This window comes from Lontra canadensis, unplaced genomic scaffold, assembly GCF_010015895.1.
Source record: "Lontra canadensis isolate GAN:19392208 unplaced genomic scaffold, GSC_riverotter_1.0 scaffold49, whole genome shotgun sequence".
Taxonomy (NCBI): domain Eukaryota; kingdom Metazoa; phylum Chordata; class Mammalia; order Carnivora; family Mustelidae; genus Lontra; species Lontra canadensis.
The window spans coordinates 9,763,625-9,780,399 of NW_022631043.1; the positions used below are offsets into that span (position 1 = coordinate 9,763,625).

The 16,775-nt window shown below is 39.4% G+C and overlaps 1 protein-coding gene and 1 non-coding gene across 9 annotated transcripts in view; both read left to right on the forward strand.

The window, feature by feature from the left end:
- The window catches only part of CYRIB (CYFIP related Rac1 interactor B), a 104,592-nt gene that overhangs the window by 24,164 nt on the left and 63,653 nt on the right, over positions 1 to 16,775 (forward strand). Inside the window, exon 1 of one of the 8 annotated variants that reach the window (XM_032873536.1) lies at positions 5,573 to 5,594. The exons of the other annotated variants lie outside the window; for them this stretch is intronic. Coding sequence (XP_032729427.1) covers positions 5,588 to 5,594 — 7 coding nt within the window. The 5' untranslated portion in view covers positions 5,573 to 5,587. Of the gene's footprint in view, positions 1 to 5,572; positions 5,595 to 16,775 lie in introns of those variants that run through there. 8 annotated transcript variants of the gene reach the window in all.
- Positions 5,365 to 5,549, forward strand: LOC116877074. Its single transcript, XR_004384540.1, has one exon. It is a non-coding gene; the product is annotated as a small nucleolar RNA SNORA73 family (small nucleolar RNA).

Here is a 16,775-nt window from a genome sequence, read left to right on the forward strand (position 1 = left end):
CCCTTTCCTCCTCGCGGCCGCCTTTCCTCCCTCCCTTTCTCCCCGGACTCACCCACAGATCCACACCCCCTTTTCCCTTTTCCGCCACGCCTCGCCGAGGCAGCCAGCCCTCCTGGTCACCCGCGTGAAAGTTGGTGTCTTTATTGCCCCTCTCCGCCCTTCCACCTGCGCGGCCAGACCATGCAACTTATACACCGCGTTGACCTCTTAAATTCCCAGCCTTATAAAGTCCAGATTCTCGGCCCTAGGGTGTGGTCTTAGGGTGTTTCCAAAACACAGAGTTTCTACTATAATTACCCAAATCTGTGACTGTCAAAATGTAGTGCAAGTGGCAATTGCTGTGTGTGTCTGTAACTCATGGCTATTCTAGGCTGTACCAAATATCATCTTTTTTTTTTTTTTCTTTCCCCTGGAGTGTTATCTATGATAGGTTAATTTTCTTAGAATGTAAAATTTGGCAGAAGATCGTTACTCTTTCTACTCCTCCACCTTCCTGCTCTCTTGGTTTCATGACTGATTTGCAACATTACCTGTTACTACCATTTGTTGGTGAGACTTTTTCTCCTCTAATTTGTCAGCAGCAGTCATCGAGTGTCCCCTGGTGTGTGGAATACCGATTAAATGCCTGGATTCTTAGTACCACAAAATGCCATTCTGGATAAGACAAAGATTTTTGGAATTTGTTTACATTTTTTCCCCCTCCTGTGTATTTATTGCGTTTACCATCATTTTACTCCATAATCTTTATGTGGAAAATGTGTATCAGTCAATTTTGTGTTCTTACAGTCTTGCAGTTTGGCAGACTGACATTCCAGAGGAGTGTTTTATATAGCTGAAGGAATTTCAATCACTTGGGTCTTTGGGGACTTATTGCAAATCATTTTAGACAAATGTACCTCTAGAAAAATACACTGATCCTTTTCATTCTTTAATTATATTTAATAACAGAAACAGAAGCTTTGTGTCTATAGCACTTGGTAATTGGGGCTTATTCGATAACCCCTTGGTGGAGTGTTGTAGTAGGCTAAAACTGCCTGATCAGCATCCATGAAATGAAATGATAGGCCCCCCCTTTTTTCATAAGACAGTCACAGTCTGTAATAATGAAGTCAAAGAACGGTTTTTAGTCCTGTGGTGTACCTACCTGGATATCAGAATGATACAATTGCTATCAGCGTTAATGTCAGCATTTTCTAATAGCCTTTCTGGGGAGCTAGGTATTAAAAAGGCACTTGGATGTTTGTTCTCGTATAGGTTTTGGATAACCACTCTAGCAGTAAGATTTATTAACTCATAGTTAGGATTGCCTTTCTTTGGCAGAGCAATTTTGTTAGATAACACATTTTTCAATTCTTTAGAACTTTTAACAGTTACGTAGCTGCTCCAGAGGAAGCTCATGGATCGTCTAAGGTGCTGGATCTGTAGTATAAACTCTAGATCATTTCATCATTGAATACAGGCTAGATTTTTCTCTCCTATGAAACTGGTTCATCAAAGGAAGACATGATTAGTAAATTGACTCTAGTTGCCCCAGCAAAAATAAAATTTCAGGTTCTAAGATGAAGCGAATATAGTTTACTTCTGATAGATTACAGGTGATATTTTACATAATCAGACTTAGAATTTTCCATTTCTCTGAACTTTCCCCAAAAATGGGTTAAAAAAATCGTTTACATAGTGTCACTCTTGAGATTATTATACTCATATTTGGAATGGTCATTTACCATTGTAAGTAATTGATTGAGGAGTATAGAGGGATGCCTGTTTCATTTTACTCCTGGTTTCCTTGGGGAAAATACTGGATTGTCGCTTACATGAGGCTACTTAAATCATTAAGTATTGATGCACTTAACCGTTAGGGCCTGTAATTTGCTCTTTCACTGTTTAAGGAAACAAAATTATAATATTTGGAAGTATTTAATTATATTGTTAGTGACATTGCCACGGTTATTGTTGGTCTCTCTTTTTCTTTTACTGCACCAGAATTTAGCCTGGTGCTCAGTGGATACCCAAATGTTTGGAATAATTGAAAGGATGGCAAGGTCAAAGAGTTTTTGACTATAGCATCATTTTGTAATTGTGTGGCAAAAGTTTGGGGGAAAATGTTGATTGCTCTCAGCTGCAGTTTTCTTAAGTTTGTATATTTTGAGGATTGCTGTATTTGATTATTTCTACTGCTTTGAGATCTTTTGGGGAGAAAATATAAAGAAAGTACAGTAGACATGTCATTTTGTGGTATGCTTTAGTCCATTGAGTGGATTTGTTCACTTAGAATGGATATTTGATGTCTTAGTATTCATGAGCAACAGTCAATTCAGGTTATATCTTGTGTGCTTAAAGTCACCATATAAATTCTCAGATGCGTAAGCTCATCCTGTATTATGATCAGTTCACTAAAATGAGGCTAATTTTTCGAGATATTTTTTCAGGTGGCAGAAATGGAAGGTATCATCAGTAATGTGACAGTGACTAATTTTTTTTTTTTTTTGAAAGATCTTACTCATTTGAGAGAGAGATTGAGAGAATGAGTGAGCAGGGGCAGAGGGAGAAGCCGACTCTGAGCGCAATGTGGAACTTTATCCCAGGACTCTGGGATCATGACCTGAGCAGAAGGCAGATGCTTAACTGACTGAGCCACCCAGGCACCCCAGTGGTTATGTAATATTTCAGTGGTGGTGGTAATGATAACATTAATAGTAACTGACACATAGTGTTTACCACTTGCCTGGTTGAGTTCTAAGAAATTCAGTCTTTATAACACTTTGTTAGGTGAGTGTTAGTATTCCCATGTCACAGACTAGGAAACTGAAGTTAAGTAATAACTGAAGTGACATAGCTACTAAGTGATAGAACTTGGTCTTGGCTCTTTATTATGCTGTGGTAGTGAGCGTGTACTGTATGCCAAGTTCTTTACCAGTTCTTTATCAGTTTAATGACAATCCTGCATGATATAGGTTAATTCCTAGTTAACTCCAAATTAACATTAGCAATGCCAGGCTCAGAGAATTTAGGTAACTTCTCCAAGTATGCCTCCCAAGTAGGGTGGGTGGCATAAACCCAGGCCTCTGTGCTTTGTAGTCTTTACTAAAATTCTATTTCAAAGTACTAATTTGAGGTCCTATATTTTATATTATATATTTAGAAGGCATACTTAAGACAGCCAACCTAAAAACTTTGTCAGCTGACACACAGGATGGAAAATGTTCACTTCTTCTCTACTTTCTTGTGAGCCAGGATTATAATTTCCCGGTTACTAGCTGTAGCTTCACCCTTTCCCCATTCCTGTAAGTATCTTGGAATGCAGGTGAGTAACATTTGTAAAACTTTTTTTTTTTTTAAGATTTTATTTATTTATTTGACAGACAGAGATCACAAGTAGGCAGAGAGGCAGGCAGAGAGAGGAGAAAGCAGGCTCCCTGCTGAGCAGAGAGCCCGATGTGGGGCTCGATCCCAAGATCCTGGGATCCTGACCTAGGCCGAAGGCAGAGGCTTTAACCCACTGAGCCACCCAGGTGCCCCTGTAAAACTTTTTGAACGAGGAAACATTCTTAGAACGAATACACACATTTCTGGTGACACATCCTATGTACTGATAGTGGTACCATTGGTGAGAATGGCTTTTTTTCCAAAGATGTTGGGTGATTTTAAGTAGAAGAACTAATGCAAAGATATATTTTTATAGCTATTTAATTTATTTTGTAAAGATGACATTCAGTGGTACTTTTGTATGCAACACTGTGAAGTTTTCAATTCTGTACAGTTATATGCTTCATGGGAGTAATTTCTGCTTGATATATTCTCATTGGTGCAGTGTGTCTGGTATTGTATCATAAACCTAAACTAATACACTTCATTGTGCTTAGAATATTTCTTCTAATCATAAATTGGCATGTTCTCAGATAATTCATGTTACACTGAATACTAATTTAGGTCAAACAATTTTAGGACATACTTTCAATGAAAAAAGTTATGACATATTCCCAAATATTATTTGGGGATTATTTATGCCATTTCTTTGTTCTTTTTGAGAGTAACAGAGAGTTGAAGGCATTAATTTAAATAATCCGTGATTTACTAGGTCTTGAAGTGGACTTTTACAGTTTGCTGATTTGTACTTTAACTGAGAGATTCTACTCAGTGTGAAATTTTAGTATGTATGGACAAAACCATTGCACTTAAGCCCTGATTGGCTTTTGTTCAGAGAGTGAAGATTCTCAGATTACCTATGAAATGGAAATAATAATATCCTTAGCTATGTGCTTCACAATTCTTATGAAGTTTTTATATTTCAGTGCAATGTGGTAGGAGGGCAAAATATAATTTTATTAAATTAACATGTTTCCTTTTTTGGGAAGGGGGGGGACACAGGGAGAAGGGAGAGACTCTCAAGCAAACTCCCCACTGACTTGAGATTCTTTCTCTCCCTCTCCCCGCACTTGCTCTCTCAAATAAATAAATCTTTTTAAAAAAAAACCTTGCTTTTGATAATGTATTTTTTGACAACTAGCGTAATACTTGGTATATGATGGTTATTAATCCTGCAAGTAGTTAATAAACGCAGGAGCAGGCTTATAACAACAGTGAATAAAATACTAGTGGTCCCTCCTTAGAGTAGGAGAGAGAAAAATAGACAATGTGAGTTCAGTCTATGTATTCCATAGGTACCTAATCTTACGAGTCAGGGTAAATGCTCGTGTTGTAATGCCAATTAAACTAAAACCTAAGGAGTGGATCAGTAGTCAGTCAGACAAAAGGGAGAATGCATGGGCATAAATGAGGGAGAGGCAAAAGCTTTGAGATAAGAGAGGTCAGGTACATTTTAGAAATGGATACTGGTTCTGTAAAAGAGGGGTGAGAAGGAGGTACACAATTGGTAAACTGTAAGCCTGGCTGCAAGAGTGGTGTTAACAAGTTCAGGTTAGTTTGGACTGAAGGCTATAGGGAAACCATTATAGGATTTTAAGGGAGGGGAGGTGAATTACCAGCTTGTTCTGACAGTTTTTGGAGAATGGATTGAAGGTGAAGTAAGATTCAGTATAAGTCGGCAAGCTAAGAGGCTATTGTTGCTAAAGTCCAGGGAAGAATTGATAGCGATCAGCATTGGAGTACTGACAATGGAGAAATGGTATTAAATCCATAAGATTTGATGATTTACTGGACTTAGGCTCTGTAGAGCCTGTAACTTTGCTTCCAGTAATAGAGTAGGGCATACATTTTCCTCAAGGTCCTGTTACTACTTTTTCATGTAAAGCTGAGATACTGCTGGGGCTAAGACAAAGCCAGATGTATTCTCAAATACGAACTTTCAGTTGACTCTCGACGTTGTTAGTTATGGAGTTCGCCCATCCTAGACTTAGGTTATGACCAACGTGGATACTCCCGGGAGGTCACTCTCCCTGGGCTCTGTCCAGGTGGGGTAGAAGAGCATAGGGTTCTGCCCCATGATGTACAGTCCATTTCCACCACGCCTTGAGTCTGCACCTGCATTCTTACAGCTTCTCAGGGTTCTGTGGACAGTGACAGAGGAGACAAACCATGTGGAAACAGCTCTCTAAGCAGCCCCTGTCTGGATCTAGGTTGATTGGAAATGAAAGGGAAACCTGCTTTTATCAGCTGCTGTTCTGTTGGCTTAAGATCTTACCTATATCTCTTTTGCAGCAAGATTGCTCAGGATTCCAAATAATTTGATTTAGGGAAAGAAGAGCCTCACCTGACATTAGCAGTTGACACTTTACGCTGTTAGTTCCTTTATTTGGCAGGGGGAGCTGGTAAAGTGAATGACAAATGCTTTTTTCATAGGATAAGCCTGGAGATTTGGAAGCTGGGACACATTTGACCCCTTTAAAAACTGCCCTTTAGAGTAAATTGGGGGTGGGGAGGACAGTAGGTTAGAAAACCAAAGTAGGAATATCAGCCTGGGGACTCATGAGGCCTCCATGAGTCAGGCACTCAGTTTCCACGGGAGGCCAATAGCACGCTCACAATTACTTTAGAGAAGGAGCATGCAGAGACAAAGAATTGAGAACCCCCGGGGGCACCTGCAGGTGGAGACTGCCTCCCTCCCTTTGTCAGAAGCTCTAATCAATAAAATCGTAAGTCACACAGACCCAACCAAAAAAACGGGTCATTAGGGTTGTGGGGCCCCAAAAGTACTAATATTTTTGTACATGTGACCCTTCCTGATTGGGAGAATCTCCTCTGGCACTTACACGGTGGGGAAGGACAACCATGTAACATACGGAAACTCCTAACTACACACTGGGATGTAGAGGCAGCAACAGATATTGAACTGGCCCAAAGAGCCGTGTCCTTTGGTCACATTCATTTTTCTTTCCCTCGAAATCCTGCCCAAACCCTATTAATTGAATCTAGATTTTTCCCTCCTTTCTTGGGACTGGGTAGGGTGGTGATGACATGGGTGTCTATATCTAAACGAACCTTAAAGCTTTGAGTCCCTCTCTAAAGTTCTCTAGGCGGCTTATTGGCCTTGTGGCCTTCAGTCCTTCTTAGGAGTCAGGGAGACCTCAACCCCATACTTTATCTTTTTTTTCTGTAAAGCAGAAGAGTTTTGGGGGTAGAAGTAGAGCAGGGTGGAGATGGCAGCATGGAGGGAAAGAGCACCTGTACCAGCAATCAAAGCTTTGTATTCCCTTTTGGTCATTCCCTCATAGTTCAGTCAAAGGAACTTCTAATACTTTTGTCCAACTAAAACTTCACTTTGGCAGCAAGACCATCATTATTTACATAATCGATTTTAGTTTTGGGGATTCCAAGGTTCAGCAGTCACAGCCACATTGCCTTTCACCTGGAAACACAGGGCCGTTGCCCCGTTGTCTTGGCATATCCCTTCCTCTGCCAGTCCAGAGGAGAATGAACAACTACCGAGTCACCATTTGGATGGCTGATTTCAATTCCATTCTCACTACTCAGTTTCTGAACTTTAATCCAACTTCTGTTCATTAACAGGTAGGGCGGTAGGGATCCATATTTTCACCTTCTTCCCACCTACCATCAGGACCACTCTCAGATCCCAGGGTGTCTTCCCATTTCGTAGACCTCTGCCTTTGGGGGCTTTTATCTTCTGCTTTCTAGAAAGTCATGGATGGCTCTGTCAGCATCCCATCCTTACTGCCAAAACTGTCCAGAACCATGATGATCTGAGATCATACCCTCCTTGCAAGCTAGTAAGTTACCATGCCACCTTTTCATGGATGCTGGTAGAAAACATGAAACTCCTGTGCAAGAGAGGAAGGGCAGTATTACTCTCACTAATAGCAGTAGTCAGAGCATCAGCATTTGAGATGTATTTTCTCCAAGGTAAGTTGGTATCTGCTAACATTTACTCAAAATGTAATGGCTAACCTGTCCAGACATCTTTTGAAAAAAATCATACGTCTTTCTTTTTCTTTCTTTTTTTTTTTTTTTAAGATTTTATTTATTTATTTGACAGAGAGAGAGATCACAAGTAGGCAGAGAGGCAGGCAGAGAAAGGGGGAAGCAGGCTCACCGCTGAGCAGAGAGCCCGATGCAGGGCTCAATCCCAGGACCGTGAGACCATGACCTGAGCCGAAGGCAGAGGCTTAACCCACTGAGTTACCCAGGCGCCCCAGTCATACATGTTTCTTAAGAATTTGGGGGCATTATATTAAAGTGAACTATGGGAAAACCACCTTGGGTTGCAAAGTATGAGATTACTGTGTTTTTGTTTATGTCATACAACAGTTCTTTATTTAAAATTCTGGAAAATTCTAACAAAACAATATAAGCACATTTTTAATGAAGTTTCCTTTCCTTTAGATCTTGGGACAGTATAGATTTAAGGGCTAGCATAGGGATGCCTGCGTGTCTCAGTCAGTTAAGCATCTGCTTTCAGCTCAGGTTGTGATCCCAGGGTCCTGGGGTAAAGTCCTGCCTAGGGTTCCTTGCTCAGCAGGGAGCCTGCTTCTCCCTCTGCCTGCTGCTCATCCTGCTTGTGGGCATGTGCTCTTGCTCTCTGACAAATAAATTTTTTTAAAAAAAGATTTTATTTATTTGAGAGAGAGAGAATGAGAGAGAGAGAGAGCATGAGAATTGAGAGGGTCACAGGGAGAAGCAGACTCCCCGCCGAGCAGGGAGCCCAATGCAGGACTCGATCCCAGGACTCCAGGATCATGACCTGAGCCGAAGGCAGTTGCTTAACCAACTGAGCCACCCAGGCATCCCATAAATAAATTTTTTAATTTTTTAACTTTTAAAAGGGGGGGTAGCTAGTTTAGTTGGAGGAAGGTTTAAACTTAGTTTTTTTAAAATTTTTTTAAAAGGGGGTTTGGCTTCATTTTACCAGTCAGCATTTTCTAACTCCTGTCCAGTTATTTTCTGTAAACAAATTTAAGAAATATTATTTCAAAATTTAACTTTACTTGCTGAAGATTGTTATGTTTAAACTTGTTTTTACTTAAATATTTAATATGTTCTGGTATTACATAAATATTATTTACCAAGTTGTTTTCTGAAGTTCAGAAAAGTCAGCTTCATTTATTCTGTCCATTTGGGTTAAAGTGTACATGAGTGTACAGAGCTGGAAATGTAAAGAAATTTTCTAGTTATGGTGGCACCACTTCTAGGTAGCTAGTGGATAAAAGCTTACATTTTGCAAACTTTCTGATAATTGGGGCTTCCTATATTAAAATGTGAATATAGTTAAACCAAAGCTTTTCCTTTTTATTTATAGAACAGTATGTTGAAGCTGTAGTCGAAATATGCAGCCTGGGGTTGGCAACCCTTTGAAATGGGTGTGCCAAAGTTCCAGTATAGTATGTGTCGTGGTGACAACTGGCCAGTGTTCTGTCTTTGGTATGTGTCACTGACCCCTTCTTAGTAGTCTAGTAGCATATTAAAAGTTCATTTAAAAAAAAAAAAAAAACTTTTTAAGGCTGATTTTCAGTGTTCTTAGCAGCTTTTAAAAAAATCCACCTATATTTTATTAAAATCAAATTTAATTTTTAAACCATTCTCAGTTTGCCTAGTTTGGGTAAGTAGATAGCCTGTGATTTTAAATAATTAAAAAATATTTAAACATCTCAAGTTTTCCTAGTTGAGGTATACAGGCAAAGCTTTAGTGAAGTCCTTTTCCTGCCTCTGGTCTCTCAGATCCTTTCTAGGGTCTTATTTGGGTCTCATAAGAGAGAGATGAGTGAGCAATTTTTTTTTTTTTTTTAAGTATAACTGGTTTACAGTGTCACAGGAAACTGTCCTCAAGTCGTAAAGTAGGACTAAACAGGTGCTGTGGAACAGTTTATCCCAGGCAGTTATAAGTCACATGATTAGCAAATATTTTCTCCCAGTCTGTGCCTTGTCTTGTTATTTTCTTAATGGTATCATTTGAGGTTTAAGGGTTTTGAGCTTTGATAGAGTCTAGTTTACCTTTATCTTTGCTTTTAAGAATCCTGCCTTTGTTGCTGTGTCCGTGAAGTCTTAGTCCAACCCAGGACCATGAGATTTATGCCTATGTATTCTAAATGTTTCATATTTTATCATTTTACTTCTTATGTTTGGGTTTGTGGTCCATTTTTAATTAACTTTTTAAAAAGATTTTATTTACTTACTGAGAGATAGAGAGTGCATGTGAGTGGTGGGAGGAACAGAGAGAGAGTGAATCCCAAGCAGACTCTGTGCCAAGCACAGAGCCTGTCACAGGGCTTGATCCCACGACCCTGAGATCACGACCTTAGCCAAAATGAGGGGTCGGACACTCAACTGACTGAGCCATTTAGTTACCCCTAATTAATTTTTATATATAGTGTGAGGTAAATTTCTTAAGTTGATATTTTTGTATGTGGATACCCAGTTGTCTCAGTGCCATCTGTTGAAAAGACTGTCCTTTTCCCCATTGCTTTGCCGTGGTGTCTTGGTTGAGAATCAGTTGACCCTAGATATATGGGTTTATTTCTGGACTCTCTTTTCTGTTTCATTGGTCTACATGTCTGTTGTTCTGCTAGTACCACATGTCTTGATTACTGTAGCTCGTCATGCCATATTTTATTTTTTTTATTTTTTATTTTTTTGTTACTATTATTTTATTCATGAGCTTTTTTTTCTTAGCATATATATATTTTTTTAATTTCAGCGTAACAGTATTCATTGTTTTTGCACCACACCCAGTGCTGCATGCAATACGTGCCCTCCCTAATACCCACCACCTGGTTCCCCCAACCTCCCACCCCCCACCCCTTCAAAACTCTCAGGTTGTTTTTCAGAGTCCATAGTCTCTCATGGTTCACCTCCCCTTCCAATTTCCCTCAACTCCCTTCTCCTCTCCATCTCCCCATGTCCTCCATGTTATTTGTTATGCTCCACAAATAAGTGAAACCATATGATAATTGACTCTCTCTGCTTGACTTATTTCACTCAGCATAGTCTCTTCCAGTCCCATCCATGTTGCCACAAAAGTCGCGTATTCATCCTTTCTGATGGAGGCATAATACTCCATAGTGTACATGGACCACATCTTCCTTATCCATTCGTCCGTTGAAGGACATCTTGGTTCTTTCCACAGTTTGGCGACCGTGGCCATTCCTGCTATAAACATTGGGGTACAGATGGCCCTTCTTTTCACTACATTTGTATCTTTGGGGTAAATACCCAGTAGTGCAATGGCAGGGTCCTAGGGAAGCTCTATTTTTAATTTCTTGAGGAATCTCCACACTGTTCTCCAAAGTGGCTGCACCAACTTGCATTCCCACCAACAGTGGAAGAGGGTTCCCCTTTCTACACATCCTCTCCAACACATGTTGTTTCCGGTCTTGCTAATTTTGGCCATTTTAAGTGGTGTAAGGTGGTATCTCAATGTGGTTTTAATTTGCATCTCCCTGATGGCTAGTGATGATGAACATCTTTTCATGTGTCTGATAGCCATTTGTATGTCTTCATTGGATAAGTGTCTGTTCATATCTTCTGCCCATGTTTTTGATATGATTATCTGTTTTGTGTGCGTTGAGTTTGAGGAGTTCTTTACAGATCCTGGATATCAACCTTTTGTCTGTACTGTCATTTGCAAATATCTTCTCCCATTCCGTGGGTTGCCTCTTTGTTTGTTGACTCTTTCCTTTGCTGTGCAGAAGCTTTTGATTTTGATGAAGTCCCAAAAGTTCATTTTCCCTTTTGTTTCCTTTGCCTTTGGAGACATATCTTGAAAGAAGTTGCTGTGGCTGATATCGAAGAGGTTACTGCCTATATTCTCCTCTAGGATTATGATGGATTCCTGTCTCACATTGAGGTCTTTTATCCATTTCGAGTTTATCTTTGTGTACGGTGTAAGAGAATGGTCGAGTTTCATTCTTCTACATATAGCTGTCCAATTTTCCCAGCACCATTTATTGAAAAGACTGTCTTTTTTCCACGGTATATTTTTTCCTGTTTTGTCGAAGATTATTTGACCATAGAGTTCAGGGTCCATATATATCTGGGCTCTCTACTCTGTTCCACTGGTCTATGTGTCTGTTTTTATTCGTCATGCCATATTTTAATAGCACAAATAGCATTCTTTCATTGTAAAAGTGTATGCTCATTTATTTTAAAAATGAAACAAAATGAAAAAAAAAAAAAAGAAGGCAAAAATCACCATCTAAGTAGTCAGTGTTCCGGTGAACATCTCTCCAGATATCTCTGCACATACATGCATGTTGTATGAGTGTATGCACGTCCTCCACAGTTATACATAAAGACGCATCAGTATTTGCCCCACGCTCATTGTTCTTGTGTACTTTTGAGTGAATACATTTATTGTTAACTTTAAGAGAGAACTGATTATTTTTCTTTCTTCAGGCACTTCTATGATTCTGTGAGTTCTCACTGACATCCACTTCTGAGAAAAGCAAAGATTCTTTGGGCTAAGAACTGAGTGCTTCTTTTTCTTGGTAGCATGTTAATTGGAATTTATTTCTCACTTCATCTGCTGAAATGTGACTTTAAAACAATTTTTTTTAAAGTGTGCTCCGTGAATGGGTGGCAGATTATTTGTGGAACATTAACAAAAATAATCCCCAAATCCAATTTTAAACACTTTAAAGTTTCCATAAATCTGTTCCTGAGCATTAGATTGATTCTTGGCAGTTGTGATTATGAGTGTGGAGCCAGTAAATATTGTATGTGTGGTGATAGAGTTTTATTTGCAGTCATGTGAGGACCGATCCACGCTGCAAGTTTGTTCTTGCCACGTTGATATGCTCTATTGCATTTCGTGGATTCAGCCTGCCTGTAATCATGATAAAGCTCTGTCTCATCGTACTTCCAGTAATCACTGTGGAACTGTGACCAGTCCCTGAAACACTTCCGCATCTTGGGCATAGGTCAGATCCCATGATCAGAAACTCCCCTGACATTCACCTGCTTCTTGTAGTAGGAGTTTTATATTGTGACCGCAGGGCTTCAGGTTACATTTAGGGGCATAACATATATAGGAGACCATATAGATTCTTCTTAATTTTAAAAGATTGAAGTTTAATCTCTGGCAGTGGGGAGCCATAAAGGTTTTGATTTTGGGGAGTGACAGTGTGACCAGTTTCAGAAAGCCACCTTTACGTTGGCTTAGTGGAAATTCAGTGTTTGTAAAAAACATGCTGAAATTCTGGATTGCATGATAGAATTATATAAATGAGGTGTTTTTCTACAAGATTTTAAAAAGGAAACTTAAAATAAGAATTTTCAGATGACAAATGGACTCTTTACAGAAAGGAAAGCAACATGCTAAAGTGTTAACTGGCTAACTATGTGGTGGGATTATGGATTTTTCTTCCTACTTTTTGTGGAAAATTTAGTAAAGTGCTAAATATATCATGTATGTAATAAGATGTGAAAATGGAACTCTTTTATTCTGAGTTCGGCCCTAAGTTGAGAGGTGCACGTTTCTTTCTTTCTTTTTTTTTCTTTTTTTTTTTAAGATTTTATTTATTTATTTGAGAGCGAGACAGTGAGAGAGAGCATGAGCGAGGAGAAGGTCAGAGGGAGAAGCAGACTCCCCATGGATCTGGGAGCCCGATGTGGGACTCGATCCCGGGACCCTGGGATCATGACCTGAGCCGAAGGCAGTCGTCCAACCAACTGAACCACCCAGGCGTCCTGTGGTGCACATTTCTAAAGAGAGTTATAAGCATCCCATGCGGGTCTTGCAAAATAAAGAGCCAGAAAATGGATTTGTGACCTTTAAACACCTACCCCACCTGTTGATAGAAAGAAATCAGGGAGCTGTGTATTAGAATAGTTCTTGAACTGAGTTGTTGTAAATTGAAAAAGTGTTTTTAAACCAGATTGTTAGTGTGCTAGGAGTTTCTTCTAAACTACCCCCTCCCTTCTTGGCATGCTCCCTCTCAAGTACAGGAGCTTTCTGGTAATGATTTGAGAGCTGAATATGTAACTTGTGTAGTTTAGGGGACACAGTGGGTTGATGTCTCACTGTCCCTACGTGAAAGAGAAGCTGTCTGCTCTGCAGCACAGCAAAGCCAGGTTACTGCGTGGGTGGACTGCCCATCCTCCCTGAGTTCTGAAGGGTACATGTTTCCCATAGACAGGATGAGCACCCTGAGTGAATCAGGGTGGTATGAGGCAGAGTAGGGAGGAAGAAATGGTCGGATTCCCGCTGAAGATGCATTATCTTGCATCAAGAAATTGTGGGGAGAGATCCCCAGTCCTGGAGTGGGTGAGAGCTTGCCCGGAACTCCAGAAAGCATTCCCTGACAGATCAAATTTAAATACTTTTTGGAGCTGAGAGTGCCGGTGCCCTCTAATGACACTGAACTGCTACATGCAGGGTTAGTAAGGTGGAAGGGAGAGCCGGTAAAGCACTGTGCTCCTGTCATGCCTGAAAGCGAGCGGGCTGTATACCGAACTGGGACATGGCGAGAAGCGGTAGTGCTGGATGACAAATTTTGACAATTCTAAACTGGGTCTATCAATTTCTAAATTCTGACAGTTTTTATAACTTGAAAATGACCACAGTCATAGGCTTGCTTAAATTAAAGTTCAGGGACATTAAACTGCCACCACAGAATAACTTTAAAGGACAGTGGTAGATAAAACATTGCTTTATGGTTATATCCCACAGGTTTTGCTTGTTCAGGGTAATGGTTACAATTGTTTTTCTAATAAGAAAACTATCAATGAAAACAAAGAAGAATGTGCCCATTGAGGCATTTTGTTATGGATTAAAATGTCATCATCTCTGGGGCCAGTCACATCTGTGCTTGAGTCAGATTAACCCTTAACACTGACATGAGTTAAGTAAACCAATTTACTTTCTATGGAATGCGGAACATTATAGGGTAACATCATCTGTTTTGCAGTGTTTTATGAAAAAATTGTGGTCTATAGCAAAATGCATGGTATACAGTAGGTATTCACAAATATTAATAACCCTCTTCCCTTATAGCAAATGCTTCCTGAAGGCTTAAATATATTCTTACTCTCCTTAATATGTGCTTTGCTTCTTCTAAATGTATTCTCTGAAAATACCATATGGGTTAGGGGATTGAGTATGACTACAGGATACTATCCAGGATGTAAGAAATGCTGGTTTTTAGGAGAGCTAAAAATTCCACTTTTGATATGAAATGTGATATATTTTCAGGAAGAGTGAAAAGTAATTTCACTTACATGTTTTTTAGTGAGGAAACATGAATTAAGGGTCTTAAAAAAAAGGTAGGCCCAGGTGGAGAATCTTTTCATTACTGTTCTTGGAACAGTTTAGAATATATAAAACAGAAAGTAAGGCCTCTTATTACAGAGAGAGTAGTTCATACAAATCAGTATCATTTTAGTGTCCTTTTTTCCTCAAAATGTTTCATTGTTCTTTTTCTGGGAAGTTTTAAAATTATTTATTAGACTAATACATTTTTTTTAAAGATTTTTACTTTATTTATTTGAAAGAGAGAGATCACAAGTAGGCAGAGAGGTGGGCGGGGGGCAGGCAGGCTCCCTGCTGAGCAGAAAGCCCGATGCAATGCGGGGGCTCAGTCCCAGGACCCAGAGATCATGACCAAGCCAAAGGCAGAGGGTTAACCCACTGAGCCACCCAGGCGCCCCTAACCTAATATATTTTAAAGTGATCTTAGTATTTTGTCTTCTTTCCAAATGTTCTCTTATACTTTTTTTAATGTTCATATTTTATACTTTGAAACTTAAAATTTTAATAATATAGGTACCTCTTAAAAGTCTCAAAAAGTGATTTATATAATCTTTAATTTCAGAGTATCTTTATTATTTACACTCAGAACCCCAAGTTACACTTGTAACGTAGTTTTGCTTATTTGTAGGAATGGCTTTAAGTTAGGAAGGGAGTTATAGTTCGCTTTCTATATGAGTCCAGAATAGGCTTTATAATTCATTCAGGGGTCTTTGGTTAAAAGTTGGAGAAACTTATTAGGTAATTTGTTGGCATGGTGGCAGGTAGCTCACAGAATTGGTGGTGGAGAGATTAGGAATTCAGGCTCAAAAAGTGAGCAATAACCACAGGAGGGCAATAAGCAGATTATATTACAGTAACAGTCTGGTTAGGACACTGTGGCACTGGTCTTGTTTCTGTCCCTGTGAATGATTTCTTAAGTATCCAGGGTCTTTGGACCATTCTCTCAAGATAGGAAGTCGTGGGAGTAAAAGGGCAGTATTGGTGGACTGATCCTCCCTGACCTCTACACTTTTGCTCCATTGACCCTCCATATCTTTATTTGGAGGCCTTGGCCTGGTGAATTTAACACAGCCAAAGCAATTCTAGTTGACGTTTTAATTTGTTGATTTGCTTTCTATTCTTGTGTTTATACTGTTTTGAGAATGAAACCTTCAAATGCACTGTTTTGAGCATGTAGCACAAAATAGTAAGTATGCATGTTGACATTGATTTCAGGAAGTGACAGTCCCTTATCACACAGTAGGCAACATGATGCCATATACATACACACATATGTCAAAATCTGCAAATACTGAATGTTTTCCACTTGATTATCTCTGCACAACCTCTAAAAGTTAGGATTCCACTAAAGGATTATCAGCTCTTGGGTGCCTAGGTGGCTCAGTCTGTGAAGCATCTGTCTTTGGCTCAGGTCATGATCCCAAGGTCCTGGGATCGAACCCTGAGTTGTGTTGCTTCTCTCCCTTCCTCTCCTGTTCCCTCTGCTTGTACTCTGTGTATGTGTGTATGTGTGTGTCAAATAAATAAAATCTTTTAAAAAGAGGGGGATTACCAGCTCGTTTGAGAAGTAAAGTTAATCTATATGATGTGATGCTTTTGTAGTTTTGTGTATTGATGTTTTAGGTAACCTGTGGCTACTAGTGGACATTTCATTTTTAGGAGAAAAGCCTGTAAGACATGTAGGGTTTTTTTAAAGAGAAAAGAGAACCTTTACACCCACCCCACCCCCCATTCTAGGAACTGTTTTAAAGGTAAAGCTTTAACACATACATACATAGTCTTTGATCATTAAAGAGTTAGAATAGTACATGTCCTTTTTTGAAAATGTTTCCCTGTCATCTGGTTTGTAAATTCAGACTGAGTCGTTAAAATCTGGAATTATCTAAACCTCAGTAAGTAGAAATAAAAGAGCAGACAAAGGTTCAGACATGCATGGCAGATGGAATAGTAGTTATTAAAAAATTATCGTGTGTGTGTGTTTTGTATTTAGTCACACTGAAAAATCTTACACATTGTTTGTGAAGTTCTTAATGTTGCCTCAGTCTCAGTTTAGCAAGGCATTTTTCTTAAGGACTTTAGTATTAATCTATTATGAACTGTTAACAGTCGTCACTTAAAA